The following is a 27,387-nucleotide window of genomic DNA, read 5'->3' as shown; positions in this document are numbered from 1 at the left end:
GTAAATTCCGTAAGTCGGGGGAAAGGCTGGGCAGCTAAAGTCCTTCCACTTCTCAGCCTTCTCCAGCCTCCCAAATAGAGTGTGTGAAAAACTAGATATGATTATTTTTTTCTGAAAAGGTAAAATAATCATTTAGTAAGAAATCATTAAATAACTACATTTTGAAGGCCTCGAAAAGAATACAGAATCTACCCCCTTAAAAGAGTAGGGCAAAAAAAAAAAAAGTTAAGGGGCTTCCCTGGTGGCACAGTGGTTGAGAGTCCGCCTGCCGATGCAGGGGACACGGGTTCGTGCCCCGGTCCGGGAAGATCCCACATGCCGCGGAGCGGCTGGGCCCGTGAGCCATGGCCGCTGAGCCTGCGCGTCCAGAGCCTGTGCTCTAAAACGGGAGAGGCCACAACGGTGAGAGGCCCGTGTACCGCAAAAAAAAAAAAAAAAAAAAAAAGAATAGGGCAGAAACCACAAGTGGTTAATAATGTGGTCCTCTCCAGTTTCTGCCCTCATTTATAACAGAGGTTGTGATGAGCATTAAATGAGTTCTATTACATACAGCCCTGAAAATCATGCCTGACACATAGTAAGTGCTCAACAATCAGCTATTCTTATTACTTTCTGATGGTTGCTGAATTAGGATAATTCTGAGAAAAAATAACAGGAAAAAAATGGTGCTTGAAGTCTTATATTTAAAAACGCTTTCCTTTTAATAGTATCAATATATTAATATTTCCAGTTTCACGCTCATGTCTTTACCAGTTCATCTCTTTGAAGGTCTTTTAGGGCAAAGATTTCCTTCCCCTTTTCACTGAACAATCTCCGAGCTGCAGAAGGTAAATTTAAAATTTCAGTGCACCTGTAATAAGAGACACAAAAATTGACCTTGTACATGCAAAGTTTCCAGTAGAGAAGAGAGGAAATAAAAGAAATCACGGGCCTGGATCATTAACAACAACTAGCTCAGCAGGACTGTGGGATAGTCAAGAGCTTGGTTCTGGAAACCAGCAGCCCCCTTTTGAGTCTCATTCTCCCTCTCCAAGTTAAGACTGGGCAAATTATTTAAGCTCTCTAAGCCTAAATTTCTTACCTTTCAAGGTTGCTGTGAAGATTAAGGGTTGATTATGAAACATGCTTAGCACAGTACCAAGCATGATCAACAAATCAAAAAAACAAAAAACCCCACATCATTATTTATTTTTCACTCCTCAGTATGCCCCTACTTTCCTATTTGTGTGCCTTTTCTCTTGTTCTCCCTTCTACATTAAACACCTTCCTCAGCTTTTGCTGTTGAAGTTCTACTCTCTCCAAAGTTACATCCATCACCCAGCAGTTCCTCATCTCTCTCCACCAGAAGTGATCCCTATATATAGCTCTTTAACTCCCTTTCAAATAGGAAATTTTTGCCAGGTTAAACATTAAACAGTGATTTTTTTCCCCTCAAACAAGCTCTGGGCCAGCCCTGTGGATATTGAGATGAACGATACAGTTTCCTTGTTTCCTGAAGGGCTCCTTCTCTAGTAGCGGGGAGAGACCAGTCAGCAACTGAAGTGTGATATGAACTAGTGGGTGCTGTCACAGGCACCTGGCCAGGGAGGTGAGGACACAGGGGAAAACCAATGAATTCTTCCAGGGAAGCCTCAGGTAAGGAAGTAACATTCGGGGTGGGCCTTGATGAATAAACCAGAGTTCACCAAGTAGGGTCAGGACTTAGAGAAGTTTTATATGGCTGGAGCTGAGTTTGTGGACAAGAGGTAGAGCCAGATGAAGCTGGTAAAAAAGATGGAAACCAACTGAAAGCACTTAGGATGCCAGACTAATGAACGTGGCCTTTATCCCGTTAAGTATCAGGAAGTCATTGAAGGAATTATAGTAGAGGTATGGTGTTGGCAGATCTGCTTTTTAGAAAGTTAACTGTCAGAAAAGTGCAAGATGGGCTGGAGGTGGAGAGGCTGGAATCTATATAGTCAGTTTAGGGTAGAGGTAAAGAGGTGGAATTCTGGGGAAGAGGAAGTAGAGCTAAACAGAGTGATGGGTCGTGTCCTAAAGAATGCTGTTTTATATTAGAATGTACTGTCTAGAGTAAATGAGTTAGAAGTGACTTTATGCTCATCAAGAAGACTCAGCTGTATGAAAAATATTTCTCAATTTTATTACCTTAGATGGCCAAAAGCAATCGAGCAGGTAATTAGGCCCTCCATTTTTCTGAGAGGTCTTAGAAGGAAATAAGCCAGTGGGAATTAAGTCTCTCCCTCTCCTGTCACAACTCTGGAAGCTGATGGGCTGGTGAGAACTGGACTGGGTTTCTCATCCATAGGAATTGTCGGGTGGAGGTATTGCGGGGCGGGTGGGAGGGAGAACTGTAAGAGAACTGAGCCCCAACCAGAAGATTGGCTTCATTCTCTCAGGATGCTGCCCAAAGACCCAACCCAATTCCTGCTACTCACCCCAAATCCAAGCATGACCTACGGAGAGTTACAATCATGATAATCTGATCCCACTCACATTTTCCTCGGAGAATTTTGGACTGTGGGAGTAACCAGTTTTAGGACAAGTGGGAGAGTAAAGTGAAGGGGAAGCTGGTGGATTTTTCTTTCTTCTTTTTTTGGAAACCTGTTTTATTTTATTTTTTATTTATTTTATTTTTTTATACTTCTTTCTTTTCTGAAATGCAAATCCAACAGTAGATGCTAAAACTCAGATCTAAATTCACTACTGTGCTTTAGAAGAGTTATCTTTGCACTGGCTACACTGGCAAAACATAAGCAACCACTGAAGAACACATCTTTAGTTTGATGTAGCTACCACCGGGCATATATTCCTTAACTTCATCTACAGAATCACCCTGTCTTCAGTAACTCTTAAAACTTCAAATTTTATATATAGGAAGTAGTTTACTAAGTTGTTACCTTTTACTAGCCCAGACCCTTAATATTGCACAGTATTTTCAGGGTACAAATAGTAGACTCGTATCAGGAACTTTCCAACAAGTTCTGTGGAAACCCTATTTTAATAGTGCTGAATTCAACTGGCCCATGTAGGTGGGCTGGAGAGAACGGGATAAGCTGTTTCCTCTGTATTGAATTCCTCTAACTAGTTCATGTGCCAGCCAACATCAATGGAGAGAGAAGAAAAGAACTGGCTCTTAAGTGCCTAATAAGGAATGTGTACTCTGTGGTCCAATTGCCTGGGTTCAAACTCTAGCCCTCTCATGTATTGGCTGTGTAACCTTGGAGAAGTTACTTAACTTCTCTGAGCCTCATTTTCCCCATCAGTAAAAGGGAGATGTAACAGTACTTATCTCATAGGGATATCTTACAGATTAAATGTGTGAATACCTGTAAAGCACCTGACACATATAAGTCAGCAACACATTATTAAAATGGATCACGCACTGCAAGCACTTCATGTCTACTCTCGCGTTTAATTCTCACACCCTTTCTGAGAAGCCTATTTTACAGATAAGGAAACTGAGCCTGGAGATTAAGTTCCTTGCCCAAGGTCACAAAGCTAGTGAGTACAAAAGCTGAAATTCAAACCTAAAACTCTCTGGGTCTTTTACTACATCATATGGCCTCCTGAGAGGGCATCATCATAGAATAACAGGGAAGAAACTGAGGCTGAGATACTGAGTGAGCAGTTCAGGATTTCTCTGTTACTGAGTTGGCCAAAAAAGTTCACTCGGGTCTTTCCTTAAGATGTTACAGAAAAATCCAGACAAACTTTTTGGCCAACCCAATACATGGGGGCAAGGGTCCTAGACATGAAGTCCTTTGACCCTCACACCAAGAGTTAGGACTGATAACCATGTGGCTTGGATTTACAGAGTATCCAGAAAAGCAGAGTCTTATCTCTGACTTTGTTCTCTCAGGACTGGTTTTTCCAATGCTCCATGTTTCCTGCAAATTTAAATATCAACAAAAACGGTCTATATCTATTATTTTTAAATGGGTCTTGTTATGCTGTTAGGTCTCCCTTCAGCTTTGCAGATGGAAGAATCAACAACAACAAAAGATCCTCGAAACCGTCTAAAGTGAATTATTAAATTACTAAAGGATAGCATAATTTTCCTTAAATTCTATAAAACTACACTCTCATATTCAGCAAGATATATTTTGTGAAAAAGTTTATACCAGGTGCTCTACTTTTGAACAGCTATCAAATTCTATGGGAATAAATCTTGTTTGGGTAGGAAAATATTGATGAAAAGAAAAATTATAATGTAATTATAAATTATAAATAATTTTTATTATAATAATGTATAATAAAATTTTTATTATAATAATGTATAATAAAAATATGGTATAGATTAGTGACATTTAAAAATTGATTTAAAGTAGGTAAATATACTGCCCTCAGTTCAAACAAATTCAAACCAAAGTGCTGTAAAATTGTGAAATATATATTTTTTAATGGGAATAATTTACATTTACAGAGTTTGTAGTTCAGAAGCTAGGGGAAACCACCAGACCTAGAAATTTTGGAGAAAAACATATTAATTAGCATTGGTATCATGTACTTATAGCTTACATATTTCACAGATTAAAAACTCCAGAATCACTATATTAACAATTGTTTTCTTATATAGGTACATAGGTATTTTGTGTTATAATCATTCAGGCACTTGAATGGAATATATCTTTGCATTTAGGGTAGTATTTACCTCTCCAAAAGTTGGTGAAATCCAGTCTGGTTTGTTTCTGTTTCAGAATATTTAGTGACATAATTTTTCACATTCCCTTTCCTTTCAGTGTCAACATTTCTGAAAAAAATGATCCAAGATTTGATTGATATGGCAGTATACATTGTCAATTATCATTCAGCTTGTTTAAGTATGTGAATAAATAGTGAGGTTTTAATTTATCATTATTTACTCTAAAAAAATGCCTTTCTTAAAAAAATAGGATTTCAAATACTACTACAATTAAATATTAAACGTCACAAACATTTATACTATGAAAAATTTATACAAGAAAATAAATTTTCAATATCTGAATCCTTTTCCAATAATGTTGAACACTCTGAGATGTGAATTTATCAACTTTGAAGAAAATGCAGAGATTACATTCATTTTGCCTTTGATGTTTTATTCATATACTGTTCATATTTATATGTTTATTCATATATTACTCAGATACTGTTTCAGTTATCAATCCAAAACTAAAAATGTTTTTAATAAAAAATTAATGACGATCACAGTAAAAGAATTGCAATATACATCATTCAAATTTTCAAGTAAGAAAGAATTGTGTATTTCTAGAATCTTTAGATTTTATTAAATGAAAGATATAGTGTTCAAATGTAATGTTAACCAAAACACTCCCTATTTAAATCTTCTGTTTCCAGTACTTACAGAAAGATTGGGGGGAAGGTGTGGGGAATGCTATTGATGATCCTGTAGAAAATTTTCTGAATCAGCCAAGAAAAATTAAACTATATTCAGTAGAGTTTTGATGTCAAATGTATGCCACTGTGTTTTAATTATTTGGGAATAATTAATTCATGTAGAGAACAAAATGAATATTTGATTAACCAGGACACACTGTTCCATGAACTTAGCAGAGAGTTTCACATACTCTCTACTAGAATAGCTGTCCAAATTAACAAATCTCTCAAATTATGTTTGGATTACCTGATTGAATCATGCATTTTAAAACATAAATTGATCAGATTAAATCTCTATATAATTTTGAGACACATAAAGATAGGAAGGGATAGAAATTACCTGTTAATTTTGCATGTTAAAAAAAAAGTCATATACTACTTTAAGGGCATTACCCTCACATTTTATGTCTAGTAGAATGAGCTAATTATGAAATGTATGCGTCAAAGATTTCAATTTCAGGGTTGACTTTACTTTGAAGATTAAAATTTTACTTTATCATCTTTATAGGCAGTTCAGTGGACAGCCGATCTGAATGTTACTCATTGTTCAGTGATGTATGAAGTATATTTAATCAATGTGAAGAAAGTAATATTAAACTATTATCAGCAGCCTCAAATATTCTAAACATCTCAAAAGAAAGGTCAAGAGGTAATATCACAGCTAATAATATGAGAAAAAATGTGTTTAATTCATTCTTTACATCAGAGTTTTGCCCTGATCTATGATTCCTTTTGTCATAAAATGTAATGAAAATACAGCAGGTGACTTTCTCCAATGTTGCAGAAATACTGGGTGTTTGGGAAGATTTTATTCCAACCTCATAACGTAAGCTAAAGGGCAGATCGATGCTTTTCTAGGATGGTAAACTTTTAAAATGTTATTCCAAGGCAAGGATACAGATTATGTAAAGTTATATTTTGAGAACTATATTTGTTCATTAAATATTCCAAATATCTAAATGTAAATAATTGTGTGTAATAACTTAAATAATGTAAATAATAACAAAGTAAATACTAACTTAAATAAGAAATTACAAAATTAGATTTAAGAAGGAATTTATGAGCTCATTTATTTCAAAATATATTAATAAACCCAAACAATAATGCTAATTCAAAATAGATATTGATCATAAAACTTTTTTTTATCAGAACTACTTATTTCTAACTCATGTTCTCTCATGGCCAGCCTAAATCACCAGTGTTCAAATTAAGTTCCTAACATAGAAACTAAATGAATTTTAGTATCTATTTTTACCTCCAAATATCAATATGGGAGCCCTTTTTAAAGAATAAACACAAAATTTCCCCAGAAAAACATCTGTAATCAAGAAGACAAAAATCTGTAGAAATTAGAAAGTATGCTTGATGCGAAATATGAACAAGTTGTTCTTACTGCATTTTCTGCCTAGGTGAGATGTCTGGACTGATTATAATAAGGGCTCTGGTTTTGTTCTTGTCTCCATTCCGCAAAACTCTGAGTCTCACAGGGACATATTGCTCCAGTGTCTTAGAGATGGGTTTCTTCATGGGAGGACCGTTTGGAAGAAGCAGCCCTTCTATTGGCCAATCAAACTCCTTCAGAAAGAAATGACAAGAAAATTGATAATAAGTGAATAGGAAGAGTCATTCCTATATATTAAAAAATAAGCACACTTTCTTATACCTTTAATATTTTATTCATTCATCAAACATGTATTGGGCACCTAAAGATGTTCCAGACAATTCTAATTAACGTTTTATTTTAATGAAGAGGAAAGATAGCAATTTTTAAAATGTATGTACAACCTGTGCTGTGTTACGACATGGAAGATTTATTCCCTTTCAGAGAAACATCATTCTGGAAATACAGAACTGAATTAGTTTGGAAGGTTTTTTGCTCCTGTATAAAATATCTCTAATCTATGTGAAGAAAGGAAGAATGTATGAAAAGTGGTTTTACAACCCGAAATAATATTGTCTTAAACTAAATCTATTTGGGGAACACTTCAAATAACAGAGTGAGATGAGTGAATGATAAAGCTTAAACAAACTTCAAATATTTCAGTTGTAGAATTTGGTTACTTTGTAGCCATCATTCACACATTTATTTATTTATTAATTCATGCATTATCCAAATATTTAATAATTGTTTCCTATATTCCAGGCACACTGCTAGACACTGGAAATAAAACTATGAACAAGACTGGATACTCATCGTCGAGGAATTTCTAGGGGATGCTCAGAAACTTACCTAGAAATAAACTGGCAATTGCAATAACGTGAGCATAATAACAACAGGGTACAAGGTGTGATGGGACCACTGAGTAGAACCTAACTCAGAAATGCCATGTAAGAGATCAGAAGTCTTAGTAGGAGTTAGTGCGGTAAAGGAGGGGTAAAAGGATGGGACAGTGTATGTATCAGATTTGAGAATTAATAGAACATGATGTTCAGGGAGTAAAAAGAGGCAAGGATGGCTCCCAGGTCTGTAGCTTGGACAACTGGGTAAATGGTATTGCCATTCACAGAAACAGACATTTGTGGAAGGAGATTAAATGAAGGAAGGGATGATCAGAGATGATGTTAGGCAAGGTCCAAGGTCTTTCTTTCCTTCCTCCCTCCCTCCCTCTCTTCCTTCCTTTCCTTCTTCTTTTTCTTTCTTTCCTTTCTTTCTTTCTTTCTTCCTTCCTTCCTTCCTTTCCCTTCCTTCCTTCCTTCCTTCCTTCCTTCCTTTCTTTTTCTTTCTTTCATCTCTCTCTGTCTCTCTCTCTCGCTCTCTCTTTCTTTTGTCCTGGCAGCAATTACTTTCCCATTAACCTGCAGTAACCATTTTATAAAATATGACATCTCCATTTAAGTGTGGGTCTGTTTCTGTGTGTTCTGTTTTCTTCAATTTGCCAATTTCTCTCTCCCTGTCCAGTACCATACTGTGTTGATTATATCTGGTAAATCTTGATATTTGGCAGGGCAAGTACCCTTACCTTATTATTCTTCTTTGGAAATTGGCTCTTGTTCGCCCTTTACCATGTCATATACATTTAAGAAACAGCTCAATTAGTTTTTTTAAAGTCTGTTTAGGACTGTAATACTCTGTAGCAGGTTAAGTAATTTCCTATCAATCCCATTTTGTTAAGATTTTTTTTCTTAAATGTATGTTGAGTTATGTAAAGTTCTTTTTCCTACATTTATTGAGATGTGCTCATATTATTATTTATCCTTTCATTGGTTATATATTAGTTACATTAATTTTTAAAAATTTTAAGCTAATCTTGCATTCCTGGATCAATCCAAATTGGTCACAGTGTATTATCTTTTTTACAGATTGCTGTATTTAATTTGCTAATATTTTCTTTAGGATTTTTGCTTGTATGTTCATAAATGATATTAACATGTAATTTTCTTAAACTATCCTCATCAAGGTTTGGTATCAAGTTTATCCTAGCCTCATGAAATGAGGTGGGAAGTGTTACTTCTTTTGTAATATTCTGAAATTTTGTTTCTTATATGTTTGGTAGAATTTGCCAATAAAACTATTTGGTAATGGTGTTCTCTTTGTGGGGAGATTTTTAACTACTGATTCTATTTTTTTCTATGATTATTGGACTATACAAGCTTTCCATTTCTTCTTGATTCTATTCTGTTAAATTACTTTTGTCCAGGAATTTGGCCATTTTATTTATTTTAAGTTATAATATTTATTAACATAAATTTACTTATAATATCCTTTAATTATTTTCTTAATTTCTCAGCATCTATACTTATATCTTTCTTTTGTTCCTAATATTATTTACCTGCTTTTTTTTAATTAATCAGTTTGGCCAAGTATATACATTTTATTAATATTTTAAAAGAACCAGTTTTTTGACTGTCGGTTCTGTTTTATACTTATCATATGTTATATTGATTTCTCTAATTTACTATTGATAATTCCTTCTAATTCTTTGAATGCATTCTGCTGTTATTTTCCTAACTTCTCGAGTTGGATACTTAATTATTAAATTTTAGTCTCTCTTCTCTTTTAATATAAGCACTTAAAGTTGTAAATTTCCTTCAAGTATGCTATAGCTGCATCTCACATACTTTTCTTTGGTTCTAAATATTTCCTTTTAAAATTTTCATTAGGATTTCTTCATTATCCCATGAGTTAGTCAAAATATCTTTTCAAATTTCTCAATATAAGGCCTTTTCTAATTATTTATTTTGTTACTTATTTCTAACTTAATCCATCAGCAGAACCTGCTTCCACTTTCAAAATATATCAAGGGCCCAATTACACTTCATCACCTCCACTCCTACCACCCCGAACAAAGACACTAGTTTCTCTCACCTAGAAATTGCAAAAGCCTTATAACTGCTTATTCCTGCTTCTACCTTGGCCCCTTTTTTCTCTATTATCCTAAAGATTCTATTAATACTCAGTCAGAGTATCACTTCTCTGCTCCTAACCTGTCAACGGCTTCCCATCTTGGAGTAAGAGCCAAAGGTCTTACAATGGCCCAAGGCCCTGCATGATCTGTAGCCCTCTCTTCTCTCTGGCCTTATGTCCTGCTGCTCTCCTCTTACTCACACTGCTGCTGCCACATTTACTTCATTATCCATCAAACACAGCATCTCAGTTCTATGCATTTCCTGGAATGCTCTTTCCCTAGAGATCTTATTGATCTTCAGGTCTCTACTCAAATATCACCTCAGTGAAGCCACATCCCTTGTCAACTGAAAATTTCCAAATCCTGCCCTGCCCACTATCCTTGCTTCTACTTTCTCCTTAGTTCTTATCAATGACTAACATTTATGAGAACATGGGATGAATGGCCAAGGGCTCTAGAGCCAGACTTCCTGTATTTGAATCTTTAACCCACCACTCCAGTTGTGTAACCTTGGGCAAACCTTTGACCAAAGGGAGATAGAAGCTGATGGATAAATTCTTCCCTCTTTCTTCTCCAGGAGAAACTCTCCTAAGAATACTGTTTAAAAGGCTCCTTGGAGGACAGCTTGATAGCACATTCTTATATTGGCTTTTCTTCCTTCTCTGCTTGTCTCTTACTCTTTCTCCCTGGGACTGTACTCCCTAACTAAGTAGTAGCACATAAGCCATTTGCCTCAGGCTCCTCTTTCTGAGGACCCTAAGCAAAGATGCCATAGTCCACATGAACTAAAAATAGAGGAAATTTCCTAAAGGGGATTAGGTACCAATACCCCCAAAAAGGGGGAGCCATATTGAACAGGCAAAAAGTTCAGGCAATCACTGCAGAGGTGGTCCTAGTGTCCTGTCAGTGTCCGTCTGACATGACCAAGATACAGATACACAGGGGTTGGGGAGATGTGCTGGCACGTTAGACCAGTACAGACCAAGACACATGGCCTTTAGTTTATGGAAGGGGAGAACATTTTTTTAAAGCTAGTACAGTAAGTAATAATTTACTAATTTATACTCCCTTGAAAAGCTATTAGAATCTTGCAATTATACTCAACAATCATATAGTTCAAGGAAATGCGTTTTAAATAAATATAAAAAATATCTGAAAGTTGTGAAGATTCATCTAATGCTCTAATTTGTTTGCAAGATGAGTCAGTAAATAACTAATTTCATTTAATTAGGAGAAAAGCAATATAAATAAATGTTTAAAACTCTCATGAGCGAGTGTTTTTCAGTCTAATGTTTTTTCCTTTATAATTTTTGTATAATATTTTGCTTAGTAAATGTGTTCATAATAGTGGCATACCATAAGTCTAACTTATTGTACTTCTAAATAAGCAAAATTTGAATTAATGAAGTTTTACTGTATTCTTGACCTTCACTGAGAACCTTTTACCTGTATGGAATTTAAATTGCAGAGGGTAGTATTTATTTAGATATGTGTCTATTATTATGAATGGAGAAACATGGGGTCACTTTCCCTTACTATTGTTACTGAGAAGAAATACCAAAGGTTATGACAAACATTGTATATTTTCATTTGAAACTTTCCTATAAGGGTATAAGGGTTTTACTTAATATGAGAGGTGGTGGAGGAGTGGAGTTGTATAATTCTTCGAGAAGTAAGTTCAAGACGGACCTGTAATTCTTCCACAACAAAAATATTAAGCAATTCAGAGCAAATCAACATTTGTACTAGTTTTAGACAAACTATCATGTAGCAAGGGTTGAATTGGTGGAGGAGAAAGAGAAGAACAGTCTTCTCATTAAAAAATGACTGTCACGGGCTTCCCTGATGGTGCAGTGGTTAAGAATCCACCTGCCAATGCCGGGGACACGGGTTCGAGACCTGGTCTGGAAAGATCCCATATGCTGCGGAGTAACTAGGCCTGTGCACCACAACTACTGAGCCTGTGCTCTAGAGCCTGCAAGCCACAGCTACTGAAGCCCACACACCTAGAGCCCGTGCTCCGCAACAAAGCCACAGCAATGAGAAGCCCTCGCACCACAATGAAGAGTAGCCCCTGCTTGCTGCAACTAGAGAAAGTCCAAGCGCAGCAACAAAGACCCAACTCAGCCAAAAATAAATAAATAAATTTATTAAAAAAAAAAAATGACTGTCACATTGACATCTTGTGTAAAATAGCTAATATTTCCCCCTTTTCTTTCTTTCGGAACCACGGAAGGGAAAGGCAATTCTCCCTTGAGCTTAGTCTGTGAGAAGTCAGTCTGAGTTCATAGAATTAAGATGCAGTACTAAGATTGTTTTTCAATATCCTAAACATGCCATAACTCTGATGAATTTATCTGAAATGTGCTATCTTAGCCCCTAGTTATTTTTAGATCCTTCCACTTACTACACATGTCTCATAACAGGTGGTAACCACCGCAGACAGTGGCTTTAACACCACCGCAGCACTGCTGATTTCAGATGGCTTCCTTTGCGTTCCAGTTAGATGAATGAAGGCCAAGAGTCTTCTCCATGACATCACAGAAGCTCAACCCAAAGAGATGAAAAATTATCATGGGTTTCAAAACTTTCCAAATGTATGAGCTATCACTGGCAGTTCTTTCAAGCTACCTCAAACCTTGTTCTAATGTTTAAGGCACTTTTACATTGTCTTTCATAGAAATAGAGAAATATGGTGTCAGGATAATGAAGGACAGCAAAAACATGGATTAAACTGACTGGAGTGCTGTTTCCTTTCCTTCCATTTTCTCCATTGGAATTCTAATGTTCCCATTCATTTCATTTTGGTTTTCTACGTGTTCACACTACACCATGGCACAGCTGCGTGGTCAGCAGACCTTTGATGAGCTGTGGTGCTCCATTACATTGATAATTCTGCTTTTCCTTTTTCATCTCTCTCTCACAACCAGAGGCAGCTTGTGCTTCTTTTGGGAGTCCAGCTCTTAACCAGTGACCTAAATTTCTTAGTCAAATTGGCCCTCCCTTATCTATTTATTATTAATAAATTAATAGATTCTTCAATTTTTTCTTTCGGGCCTTTCTACATCTCCTTTTCCTCCCTTTATACTGACAGCTAGCTATCATCATCTCTTAACAGATTAATAAAATATGTACTTTTAACATGCTTTGTTTAACATGGTCCCCTCCAAATAGATATATTTTACTTCAGTAATTTAGAGAGATTAAAATCACTATCCAGGGGCTCATTCTAAAATTTTAAGTCTCTTTAGATTTACTTTTTGCAATGATTTCATCCTCGAATATGAAAATCCATTGCATTTTACCATTAAATGTTAAGAAGTACAACTTCTCAATTTATGACTTTTCCCATAAGGGTGAGAACCTGAGTCTCTAGAAATTATTCCAGTGAAGTTAGTCACAGAATTAACCAAAATAATTCATTCATCTTGTGGTTTTAGGAGGTTTTAACGTATTTTAAAAATACTGATGTACCAAGATACATGAAATCTTATTTGCTCATAAAACATAACATCAATTGCCTTTTAGAATGAATAATATTTAACAAGGAGAAAAAGGTGAAATCAGTTGCCACCACTGAGAGAGGTAAATAGTTTGGTATTAATGTACTCTGAGTCACCTTAAAAAAAATTCTCATTATACGTATTTCCTGAAATCTTCCCTTGGTCATCATGCTCTTTTGAAAAGTTCTAGTCAAGGAATTAGCAAAAGATTTTGAATCTCACTCAGGATAGTGTTTCTTAGATAGTTTTTTTAGATTCAATAGTTTGACTTAATTTTCAGGCCCATTCAGACAATCAGCCTAGCTAACTTTCCTCATACTAACTCTCTGGCTGAATAAACTGGCTCAGCAAACAGCCTTGAAATGGGACACCAAACTTTTTCTGTGAGTTCTTCTTTCTCTCCCTTCTTTGTCCTTTATTCACAGAGTCTGCCTTTGTCCTTTTCTGGTTCCTTCCTTTTTGACACACAGCCTATACTTCTTAAACTGTAAGCTCCATGAAGGTAGGGACCATGTGTGTCTCCATTTTTGCTTTGTCTAAATATATAATAAATAGTGGTTAGATAAGTAATAAAGTTGGTAGATTAAATCTGGAATAAAATTAACATATATGCCTATAGTGATCAAAGGTTTCTGAATCCCACAATATGAATATCACATTTCCTAATTACAGACTATTTATATGTAAAGTCTTTCCAAGAAAAAATTAATTGTGCTTAATTACACATAGATAAAATCATCTTTTTGCTTAAAAAGTCAATTATGTGGAAGTGGGGCTGGAAGAAAATACGGTTCCGTCACATGAGATGAATCCAGACTTGAAGTCAGGTAGAGTGCATTGAATTGGAATGAGAACTATCTCTGTTCTCTGCTTGGTAAGTGTTTTCTTCTCTTCCTCAAACATTTCAAGAAATAAGAGGATCCTTAGGCTGAGTCATTTTGAAATACATGGTCCATTTTCCTCACTTTAGTTTATTTAGTGCCTTAGTCCTTTCTGTTGAGTTTACAGGTCAAAGCCAGGGTTTTGTTGGAGTACAGTGACTTCTTAACCATTTCACTAAAAGCTACTGTTCTGTTTGAATGGCTAGAGAACTGTGGGGCAATCCATTTTCATTCCTAAGATCATTTAGTTGGCAAATTCTAAACTATTAGCAAAAATGTTATTGTTTTAAAAGGTAAATGTTAAAAGGAATATGGTTAAGTTAGATTTCCTAATAGAATTACCATTCATCATTTAAGTCAATTAATTAGTTAACTGAATTATTTTACCTGTATACTGAGGTTGAAAAAAATGTAAGCACAGTATCTGTGAAGTCTACAATAATTATAAATTGTTCTCTTTCCGTGTATAAGAAAGTACACTTCCTTATGAGGCATCCCTGTCCACCTCCAGGCGGGTGGGAAACTTATTCCAATTGGAAGTGTCCCCATTTCTGCCAATTTGGAAAAGCCTTTTTGTCTAGTTTTTAGCTCTGTACTTTTGGATACATATTGAATCAAATTAAATGTTCAAACTTCTTACAAGAACTGTTATTTCTTTTCAAGGATATACCCTTCCTTTCCCCTGCCTCAATGTGGTTTCTGGGCATAGATGAAAGTTCAATAAACCATATACCACTGGGAAAAAGGGTTCATGGTCTATATGTGGTACTTGTCCTTGACCCTCAAAGATCTCTAAGGATGCGCTCTTCTCCTCTTTGGATACTGGGCAACCTGCTGATACCTGTTCACCTCCAGCTGAGAAGTAAGTTATCCTTTCTGCTCTCTAGGTTTTAGCCTTCCTAAACCTCTGAAGAAAAGCCTACAATTAGCACAACTCACAGGTTTTTTTCTTGGCCTATGCTGGGCCTATTTGTCTCTGTGCCACCTCTCCACCCCTGGCTCTATGTTGGCTCTCACTATGCTGCAAACCCTGAGTCTTAGGCATATAATTCATCTAGCCACTGGCTCAGGCTACCCAAACCACAGCCTCTGGTATTTTGAAGATCTCATTTCTCTCTCTAAATAAAAAAGCCTCAGATTTCTAGACTGTTGCTTCACTACAGTCTAAATATTAGGGCATATTTGAGGCTCTAAACAATGAATTCTTGGTTTCAGCTGGAATGACTCCATCTGTCCTTCCCCTAAAGTGATGAGACTCATTGATTCAATCACTGAGGACACATAGAGAATTGTGATTTAAGGGGAAAGAAAAAACTTGATTGAGACCAGAAAATTTGACAAAACAACTAAAAAAATCAGGATAAAAAAAATATATATATATATATTTTTTCCAGACATGCAGACTCAGCAGCCACGGCTCACGGGCCCAGCCACTCCACGGCATGTGAGATCTTCCCAGACCAGGGCATGACCCTGTGTCCCCTGCATCAGCATGCAGACTCTCAACCACTGCACCACCAGGGAAGCCCAGGATAAAATATTTTTTAAAAATCTTTTGGAACATATCACTGACCTAGCAATAAAGCAAGACATACTAGAGACCCAGAGAGGTAAACAGAGTGCTGAAGCTGGATCTTATCTTGAGGAAATTTTCCAAACCCAGCAAACTTCTGTTTCCATGGTCTTGAGGGGAAGGGTGCAGAAGACAAATTTCAAGGCCCAGCCAAGGTGGGAATTCTAACAGGAGACCCTCTCCTCTCATAAAACAAGAACCACAAAAGGATAAATTTCATTGAAAAGGCAAGCCAGAGACAATAACTCTCAGTGGTTGCAAGTAAAATAGACCAACTCAAACATTTTCTCTGTGTGGAAGAAAAAATAATCTTCATTGAGAATTCATACCATGGGCTGACCTCACTTACAGTTTAAAGCATATTAAATAAAGATGAAGAGAAAATTAATAATCTGAAAGAAATGTCTCAAAATATGATCCAAAAATACATCATAAAGAGGCAAGGAAATGGAAAATATAAAAGAGAGGACAAGAAGGTCAAAATGAGAAGGTCTAGCATACACCTAATCAGAGTTTTCTATAAAGAACAGAGGGGATAAGAGAGATAATACTTGAAGAGATAATGGGTGATAATTTTTCAGAAATGATGCAAGATATCAATCCACAGATTCAAGAACCTTGAGCAGGAAAAATAAAAAAACTGAAGAGACCCTAAGAAAAGAGAAGATTTTAAAAGCAGTCAGGGAGAAAAGACAGATTACCTTCAAAAGAAGAATATTCAGAATTATAGCTGACTCCTCAAAAACAGCAAAGTCAGTGATGTTATCTTCAGTTTGCTAAGTGAAAATACCCTATGTGAATGAGGGCAAAATAAAAGACTAAGTTCACTTAGTAAAAGTAAAAATAAATTTTTAACTAATCTAAGATAAGTAAAAACTGTTTGCTACCAAAAACTAAAAGAAGGGTATACTAGGCAAAAGGAAAGTAACCCCAGCTGGAAGGACTGAGATATAACAAGGACTTAAAAGAAGAAAGAGAAAAAATTAGGAGTAAATCTAAATTAATATTAACCACATACAACAATGTTAATATCTTGTGGAAATTTTTTTAAGATAAGAATAAAATAGATGACGCTAATAGTGTATAAGTTACAAATCAGAAAACTGATGTTAAAGCATTCTAACGTTCTCAATTATTTAAGATAAGAGTAAGTATATTTGTTAACTTTAGATTTTGATCATTTACATATGCAAGCTAAAATGTTCAAAGTAATAAAAAAAAATGGAAATAGAGGATATAATTTCCAATCTAGCAAATGGTAAAAATACAAGAAAAAAATTAACCTAAAAGAATATAAGAATGGTGAAAAGTGAAACAGAGAAAAAAGCAGATAATAATCCAAATATATATGTCATTACAATAGATAGAAAAGACTAAATCCCTTGGTTTAGAAATGAAGATTGTCTGACCATTTTTAAAAATTAACTATATGCTGATTACTGGAGAGTCCCCCTAAAATAGAAGAGTATACAAATATAAAACGCAAAAGGATAGAAAGAAGATATATAAGGCAAATAACAACAACAAAAAAAGCTGATATATTTCTATTCGTATTGGATAACTGAAAATTTTACTAGAGCTAGAGAGAGTCTACATAATGATAAAAGTTTCAATTCATCAGGGTGATATAATATTTCTGAACATGTGTGTGTCTAGAACTAAATTTCAAAATATATAAAGCAAAATATGACAGACTAGAAGAAGAAATAAATTCCATACCCATTCCATATTGGATGACTTAAATGCATCTTTCTAATTAATTGATAGAACAACAGCATCAATTGATCACTTGCACCTAACAACTGCAAATCAAAAACTTCATGGAAATTTTCACACACATTGACCACATACTGGGACTTAAAATAAGGCTCAACAACGATGTCTTATACTAAGCAGTACAACCTCATTAAGTTGGCCACTGGGAAGGACTGGCCACATGTAGGTAAGCTTATTCCAGAGAGGATTTTCAACTCTGGAATGTTTCCACTGGCCTGGCTTACCAGTCCCTTCATGTTTTATGGCCCACCTAAAACAAAATAAAAGACAAAAAGGAATTTAGCAAGGTTAAATATCACTTTAAAATATTCATTGAGTACTTCTTATTAGGTAGGCAAAAACTCAGTTTGAATTAAAAACCCAAATCTGATAATTTACTGTGTACAAGAGACATAAATAAAAGTAATTTTTAATGAAAGAATACATTTTTAAAAATTGGGATAATAGACAGTGGAATTTGAGGCAGAAGGCAAAGTAGAATAACAGTCAATTTATAATAACAATGACATAAATAACAATACTAACAGAAAAAAAATCAAGCAAAACTTTTTAGACATTTAAAGAGAAACCAACATATATATAATCCCTGTGGGAGACGTCATTACATCACCAACAGATTATGAACTACTTGGTAAATTTTTAAAAATTTTTATTGGAGTATAGTTGATTTACAATGTTGTGTTAGTTTCAGGTGTACAGCAAAGTGAATCGGTTATACATATACCCACTCTTTTTTAGATTCTTTTCCCAGATAGACCATTTCAGAGTATTGAGTAGAGTTCCCTGTGCTATACCGTAGGTCCTTATTAGTTATTTTTTTTACATATAGTAGTGTGTACATGTCAATGTCCCAATCTCCCAATTAATCCCCCCTTCCCCGCTTACCCCCTTGTACCGCTTATATGAGGAATCTAAAAAGCTGGTACAAATGAACTTATTTACAAAACAGAAATAGAGTCACAGATGTAGGTAACTTTTTTTAAGTAACAAGTAAGGACATAAAATACTTGACTGCTAAAACTAGTAAATGGAAGTATGACCATTTACTTATAGACATTTTAGTCTGTTAACAGAAAATGTGTCTTTCTCAATAATTCTTGAAACGTAATATTTCCACACACTAACAAATTAAACTTCAATACAGTTTTAAAATAAAAATTGAACAAGTTACACTTTGAGACAAATGACACAAAATTAGATATAAATGAAAGTTTAAATTTCACAATTTCAACCACAAGACAATTTTAAAAATACATTCTCTCTCCCAAAATACTATTATACCAGACAAGGGGAAAAAAATGACATGATCAGTACCTATTTAGCAAGCAATGAAAATAATAATCATGAAAACTTAAAGAATACATTTAGAATTACATTGAAAGATAAATTTATAATGTTAAATGCTTATTTATTAAGAGCTAAACAGAGAAGGGAAATTAATAAAGCATTCAACTCAATAATTTATTTTAAATATATCTCATGGAAAACAGATGAAAGTAGTAAAGATTCAAATATAAATAAAGAATTAGAAAATATTTAGACTATTAGTAGAACGTTTAAAGAAATGTTTTTGAAATGAAATGTAAAATAGCAAATCTCATGCAAATAAATTTAGACTAAAAAATATACAAGCCAAATAGAAAAATCAAACAAAATATTTTGCATAGAGAAGATTAAAAGAGTATATTATGCATGTATATGTTAATAAATGCACAACTTTCGAAGAAATAATTTTTGAAAACCCTTAAAGATTTGAAATAGAAAGTATGCTCTTGCTCATATAAGTTCACAGGACATGGAACAGATCATTTTCGTACTATATAAAACATTCTAAACCATAAAGATATAGAAACTAGCTAATTCATTCCATGAATGGGAGATAAGCTTCATAATAAAGTCAGTCACTGGTAATTTAAGAAGTAAATCAACAATCTTACTTAAAATCAAAGATGTGAAATTCCTAAATCAATATTAGCCAATAAAATTTAACATTATGGAAAGAGAATAATCACTATAGCTAAGTAATAGTCATCCTAGAAATGAAATGATGGACATTTATTAATATAATAAATCACTGATTAATGAATAAGAATAGAGAAGCAGCCCATCACCCATAATTTTCCGGCACACGTGATGGTCATCTGAGCCTAAAAGTTTTCTGAGCTTGCCCAGCCTCATCAGAACCATTTGCAATATCCAACCCTCTGTACAAGGGCCCAGGTGTCCCAAAAGCTTGCTGGAAGTTCTTGGGGCCTGGATATTGTGGGGTGGTGGCAGGAGAGACTTGCTCTTTACCAACCTAGAACCTGACCTCCTGCTACCGTAGAGCTGTTCATGCTCCGATCTAAGGCCAACACTTCTGCTTGTTGGCTAGATCCTTATCCTCTCTCATCTGGGACTTTGTTCCCACCCTGAACTATTAATTTTCCTGCCTTTCTGGTCATTCCATCTGCATAATGTCTGAAAGCTTGATATCTTAAAAAAAAAAAAGAACTTTCTCTATACCCCACTGTCCACCTCCAGCTGTTGCTTTATTTCTTTGTGTTCCCTTACAGCAAATTCCGTAAAAGACTCATCTCCTCTCCTTCTCCTCCCTTTTTTCTCTTAAACCAATTCCAACCAGATTTTTTAGAGATCTCAGAAACTCCAGTGAAAATGCCCCATCAGGGTTTTAACATCACTAAAGCCAAAGGTCATTTCTCAAGACATAACTGAACTAACATCAGGGTCTAACATGATCATTCCCTCCTTTTAAAAACACTTTCTTGATTTGACTTGACTTCATTTGACTTCCATGAAACTACCTTCTCCTGCTTTCCTCCCATTAGTAGCCAAAATTGTTAGTCTCCTCTTGTGTGCCACAGGGTGGGAACTATAGCCTATGAAAAATCCAGGGCCTGCCACATCAATAGAGTTTTTAGATGTCCACTGGTCTGATGCGTGTAGGGCGATTACCATAAGGTAAAGGACAGGTTATTGATGAAAAGAGTCATCCTTCTGAATGAGATGCCTATGTAACTTCACCCCATCAGGGTGTCTTTAAAAGGAGCTGGTCAAGTTCAACATAACACTGTTAATAAACATTCACATACAGCAAAGGCCATTGGACTGCAGAGTTCCAGCACAGTGTGAGCTTTTATGTAAAAGCAATAGACCTCTTAATATGATGTTTTATAAATGAAAAACTGACAGACTCTTAACTATAATGGCACTAGCAGGCCCAGCTATAATGACTGTACACGTGCATAACATAAATTAGAACTTTACAGCATCATTAAGGACTTTGGAATCTTAATTCCTGAAAGTCAGCACTAGGTGGAGACAATGATTCGTGCAATGCTTTCAGGCAGCCTTTTTCTTGCCCCTCTGAGAACTTATTTTTATTTAATATTTTCCATTCGTTTCTTCAGTATGAAAGAAGGTGTTCTTAAATAATTGTCATTTATAATAGAAACACTATATAAAACAAAACATCTCATGTTTTGAAAAGACTTACTTGAACACACACATATATACACACATGCTACAAGGTAGCGAAATAAGTTTTAAAGGCAAGTTTGTTTATTTAAAACAGTATCTTTATTAACCCTGCCTTTCCATTAAAGGTAAAATTCTATTTATGATATTTCATGAGTATCTACCTTCATGGACAGAAGTATGACCAAAGTTAAAATATCTTCCTGGATTTACATAAACCTAAAAGATAAAAATCTTAGAGGATCATTCCTCAGCATTTCAGTTGACAGATATCTCTTCCATCAAAAACTAAGTCCAGAATTGATCATATCAATTTAGTCTGATTAATGGAGTCATTAATCAGAATGCTCTATTCAATTAATCTTATAAAGGAATGGGAAACAAAAACACTTTAGATAATGTTTTCAGAGTCTAGTGCCTTTGACAGAACTTCAGCATTGTGACAGGCTCTGAGACATCATGCAGGACTGTATGCACTGTGACAGAAAAGTATTATTTTGCACTCTTGGAAATCAATAGTAATATAAAAAGAAACCTAAATGTGTCCCAGTTGAAGAGAAATAGTCTTTTTTCATATTCCATCAGGACACAATTACATTGTTTCCAACAATGTAATGAACATAGCAATAAAATATGATACAATATATAATTTGGATCTGATACAGTAAATTATAAACACTATGGCAAATTCCAACTTAAATCAGCAGTCTCTAATAAACATGCATGTAAAAATGACCAGATGCACATCCTACAACTGTCAAAGAAACTCTAACTCTTTGCTTTACACCAGGACCTGTTTATTTATTTAACTGGTCATTTTTCAGTTTTTAAGTTTATCTAAGCTGCAAGATTAGGCCACTTAGAATTCATCTATAATTAATTTAAAATTGCATGGCTCCTCAGAAATAGTGAAAACACATTATTCATACAAAACAGTTATATGTTGCATACATGGATCTTGATAGAAATCAGTTTATAAGGCTAACATTGGGTGTCCCATCTCTGAAAAAAGAAAAGGATAGGAGAAAGAAATGGGCAGATTGCAAAAATGGTAAGAATAGTAGAATAACTACCTATTTTGATGGGATTTAGTAATAGCCCAACACATTTCCATAGATTTGCACTATTTTGAAGTTTCTAAGAGTCTAGTCCTCTAGAGAGAGAAGAAATTATTTGAAATCAGGAACTACATATACAAGCTCATCTTAAACATTGTATAAGGGTTAAAAGATTAGATACATAACTAGAAATCTGAATCCATCCGTTATCACTCTCTAGGCTTTTACTAGTATCATTGTATCAATATTTTAGGCTACATTAATCTTTCAATTTAGGCTGAATATTAAAGCTAAATTTAATAGTTTAAGAAAATAATTATTTTAAGATTTAAATTTTAAATAACTTTAATAGAAACAAGGCACTGAAGACTGCAGTGTTTTTAATTTACAAGCCAAAATTTACAAAGATCAAGTAATTTCTGCATATTAAACATTATTCTACTTTTTTCCTAGAATATCTTGTAGAAACTAATATATACACAGGGAATTTGTTCTTCTGTTTTATATATTCCCATTTGCTCCATCTCTTCACATTATTTTGATAACTAGGAAAGTACTTAAAACAGAGAATGAATTTTAATGGTAGCTAAAGGCTAAGAGGGGAACTCAGTGATCATGTTTCCATCTTGCATAACTGGGAATTTTTAAGAATGAGAAATAGTTCCAACAATTATGCTGAAAAGAATACTTATTTCATAACAATTTCCACAATTGTATATTATATTCTATCCATTGAAAATCATCAATTAAGACTTAACACAATTCAATTTTTTAAAACATCAATTATGAAATACAGTGGAAACCTATAGTACATTAATGGTAATTGCCAGGAGTATGTATGTATTTAGTCTAGAAAAATAAAGGGATATACAGATGGATCTAAAGTCACACCTGACATCTCTTGCCGGTTTTTTTTTTTTCAAACAAAAGTCTTTGAGGGCTTCCCTGGTGGCACAGTGGTTGAGAGTCTGCCTGCCGATGCAGGGGACATGGGTTTGTGCCCCGGTCCGGGAAGGTCCCGCATGCCATGGAGCGGCTGGGCCCGTGAGCCATGGCCGCTGAGCCTGCACGTCCGGAGCCTGAAAAAGTCTTTGACCTGCTCTATTTTGTTTGGTTTTTCTAGTTGGTTGAGCTTTCTGGTTATTTAGATTCTGGATACATAGACGTAATCTATATTCAGCACTAAAAACCTATCATTATCTCCCATAGTCAGGGAGTTTTATACTTGTGTAAAAGCAAAGCTCTCTTTGCAAGTACAGTAAAATCTCGGTTTGTAAACAAAAAAACCATTTTCCCTTCAAATACTTGCTTATGGTGGGATCCGATGTGGTCTTTGAGTTCTTGAATCTGTTTAATTAATCACCTATCTGGGCCTGATAGCTTAGCTTTGGTATCTGAGGTCTTTGGGGTATCCACTACCTGAAGTTTCTGTATCAATTTTTATGCAAATAAAACAAATTAATAGCTGTCTATTGAGTGCCTGCTCTCTCTCCCCTGCACTATGCTAGGCACTACAGACAATGCAAAAGAAGTTAGAGAGGGCTTTTGCCTTCAAGAAAATTATAGCGTTTTAGGAAGAAGCAAAAATTACATACCTGGAAAGTTTTTGACAACAATACAAGACAGTATGTAATGGGAAAAAAAATGGCACTTTCAATAAGACTTATAGTAGGTAGACCTAATGGAAAGAAAATAATATGAGCTCCATATTACAGAAAGAAACTGTTGGGGTGGGAGAAGAATCCTTGAAAAGGATGCATGAATTCTGTATACATGGAGAATAAAGAGTTTGGGATAATGAGAGGGAAGAAGAAAGATGCCATTTCAAGATATGGAAAAAGGATACAATCTTTTGGTGTTACATAATAGCTCCAATGTATATGATTTTTAAAGTCACAGAGTTCTAGCTAGAAGAGAGTTGATTTATGTCTATAGCTTTTCACTTCCCAGTCTGTTATATCTAGCCAACTCCTTTGCTTAAAGCAAAGTGCTTCACCATTTAAGGCTCTTGATTGCCTCTATTTATTCATATCAGGAGGGAGCAGTTGTCCCCCAGATCAATTCTCCCTTCTTTCAGTAATAATAGATTTTTTTTATATGGGCACATGGCTACCCAGCTAAAGACACGATTTCCTTGCATTTAGGTTTAGCCATGCATCAAAGTTCCAGCCAAAAGAGCTGTGAGTGGTTATGGTGTGCTTCACTCATAGACTTCACCTTTCAAACAACTGGACATGTGTGCCCCTGGTCGCTTTTCTCCATCCCACTGGCTGAGATGGCAAGAGCTGAAACAGCCACTTTAGACCCTTAGGTAGAAACCCCATGATAAGAATAAGAGCCGCCTACCAGCTCCTAGCACCTCCTATCTATAAACCATCATGCAGAGAGAAATGAGCTTCTGTATAAGCCTAAAAGTTTTGGAGTATCTGTCAGAGCAGCTTAGCCTACATGCTTTCTAGTATAATCCTGGTCATTTCCATGGCTCCAGTCTTTTACTTTTTCCTGTGCTTCCTCTGAACCTTTTACTGCTTTCTCTGCTATTTACCTCTGAGGAACTTTTCATGGGTTGCTGCCACCATTGACGGCTCATCTCTTTCCTAATTCTCATTGCTGCTTTCATCAATTCCTGTCCTGTCTTTTCCTTTCTTTGATGTTCACCCACTGGTCTGTCCAATGGTCACTTTCTCTGACTCCTTTAAGAAATGCTCTTAGAGACAGTGACTGATAGCTCTTCAGAAATATTGGCATTAAAAAGATAGACCCCACTTGCCTGATCTAAGGTGGTGCTGTGTGGGTTCCCAGGGAATCATGGGATGGACTTTAGTTAACACTGTATCACTATTCAGGAATGGTCCAAAGATATTGGCAGTCATGAGAAAGTGAGTGGTAACTTTTTATAAGTATTTCCTCTTCAGGAGTATTTTCCCAAACAGATTTTAAGGTCTTTGGAGTGCCAACTGTGAGTCACATTTTAGTTCTGCATCAAACAAAGATCCCAGAAAACAGATGAGAAAAAAGACGAACAAGCAACTGAGAGGGAAAGAACAAAGGAGAGGCTCCAAAAGAAAAGGACAAGAGCAGTCATCTAAAGAAAAGAAGTGATGAGGTATAAGAGCACTGGAAAAATAATAAATATTAATAGGAAGTCCACAAAGTTCATCAAGTAACAGTAAGGATCTTTTGCCTAAAGTTGGTCCTTGGAAGGTCCATCCAACACATTTTCAACATTTATGCTGTTGGGTGCCAGGGATCCAAGGAACTGAGACAGTTTCTACCCATGAGGAGTCCCAGTTTGGTGAGAAAATGGACCAGTGAAACAAATACCAGTGACATAGGTGACGGGGGCTCATGGGGATTATACAAGGTACTGCAGAGAACTGAACAGAGAGTCACTGATTCTTCTTGTGGGGGCAAGGGGGGTCAACATGGAAGAGATGGGAAGTTGATTTCCCAAAACTCAGGCAAGAGTCTGGTCCTTAGGACATGCTCTGTCCACTTACTAAAGGAATGAATGAATGAGCTAATCTGGACTATATTTAAAATCTACTTAGTGAATCTGGGTTCTCAATTCCCCATCAATTGATACCAAAATTCTTGAATTCTTAACTCTGAAGTGAGAGAAGATAAGTAACACGCAAGACTCCTCTTACACGTAAGTAAAGTAAGAGATCGTTTGCATAATATGATTTGGTAGATAATAGAATGGCCCTCTACTCAAAATTATGTCTCAAAACAAGGTCCTGAAATTCCATCATTACCAATAAATTTCTTTATGACCAAATAAATATTTCGTTGTTTGGCCAAGACCATTGCAAGATTTGCAAAACAAAGTGTCAGTACATTACGATCTGTGGTAGGCTGTAAAATGGCCCTTCAAAAGATACCCATGTTGGGCTTCCCTGGTGGCGCAGTGGTTGAGAGTCCGCCTGCCGATGCAGCGGATGCGGGTTTGTGCCCCGGTCCGGGAGGATCCCACATGCCACGGAGCGGCTGGGCCCGTGAGCCATGGCCGCTGAGCCTGCGCGTCCAGAGCCTGTGCTCTGCAACGGGAGAGGCCACAACAGTGCGAGACCCGCGTACCACACACACACACAAAAAGATATCCATGTCTTCATCCCTGGAACATATGAATGTTACTCTATAAGGCAAAAACAGTCTTTGCAGATGTGATTAAGTGAAGGATCTTGACACAAGGAGATTATCCTGAATTAACTGAGTAGGTGTAAGCATGTGTCATTATAAAAGAGAGGCAGGGGGAAATCTGACCCTACGGAAGAGAAGACGACGTGACCAGGGAAGCAGAGACTGGAGTGATGAGGCTACAAACCAAGTAATGACAGCAGCCACCAGATGATTCTTTTCTTGGATCTGAAAAGAATTTGTGGGCTACTTTGTTTAACCTATCATTTCTCAGTGAGGGAAATGAGGTCCAGTAAGACTTACTCGGCTGGTTATAGGAAGGGCTTGTAGTAAACTTAGATCCCTACGTCTCAGTGAATCACACAGTCCCTATGGGAAAGCATACCTTTAGACATAAAGAGCCTTGACCGTTCAGAAAGTAACCTAGTCTATGCAGTAATTCTAACAATTCAGTTCAAGTATTACTGTCATAAAGGAGGTACACAGTAAGTGTTTGTTGAGTGAACTGTTAAAATCAGGATGTAAGATGGCCCTCCTTCTGTTCTTTCACAGAAAAAGTGAGTTTTCTCTGAGAGACCAGAAGCAACAGTGACTTCCCATAGTCTCTGAACCTTTCGAAAAATGGTTTTCTATATTTTTCTTCTAATGCAGTGCATTATATAGAAGAAACTTTTAATAAAGACACATGTGAACAATTCTACATTTGTCACAGTATGATACTGCGAGCAGCATAAAATTCAGTGTATGATAAATGGTGTCTATTTCTACTAGACTGTAAATTTCATGGGGATTTTGTCTGTTTTGTTAATGGTGCATCCCCAGTGCCTAGATCAGCAACTAGCACAGAGTTTGCACTGAATATACAGTTGTAGAATGTAGTACCAACCGCAGACCTGGGCAACAAGTGGTCCTACCCTGGACCACAGTTTTTTCCCTCCCCTGTTTCACTCAGTGGGCGAGGAGTGCATAGCACCAAGGCAAGGTGTCCAGCTGGAGTTCATGTGCCTCTTCTCCACTTCCAGACAGTTTTCTGAGACCTCAGGATTCCCTGACCAAACAGCCCCAAACTTGCTTTCAGGGACTGGAGCAGCCTCCACCCAAATTCTATCCTGATTGTAAACCTCCTGCTGGCATGCAGGTCCTAGTATTGAAAGGTGGCCAAGGGACTGCACTGCTTGGGGTGGAACAGATATTGGACACGGGAGCTGGTGTGGCTACCTACACATTTTGGATGCCATTTAGTGTTAGATATAGCTG

General features: G+C 36.0%; 1 protein-coding gene across 1 annotated transcript in view; it reads right to left on the bottom strand.

Annotated features, from left to right (window-relative positions):
• Positions 1-27,387, bottom strand: part of DCDC1 (doublecortin domain containing 1) — a 461,265-nt gene that overhangs the window by 72,493 nt on the left and 361,385 nt on the right. Inside the window, 4 exon segments of the mRNA XM_079930692.1 lie at positions 751-850; positions 4,655-4,753; positions 6,770-6,951; positions 17,582-17,705. Coding sequence (XP_079786818.1) covers positions 751-850; positions 4,655-4,753; positions 6,770-6,951; positions 17,582-17,705 — 505 coding nt within the window.

The sequence above is a fragment of the Stenella coeruleoalba genome (genome assembly GCF_951394435.1).
Source record: "Stenella coeruleoalba genome assembly, chromosome: 8".
NCBI lineage: Eukaryota > Metazoa > Chordata > Mammalia > Artiodactyla > Delphinidae > Stenella > Stenella coeruleoalba.
The sequence above is the reverse complement of the archived record's forward strand: the minus strand, read 5'-3'. Positions and strand labels throughout refer to the sequence as shown.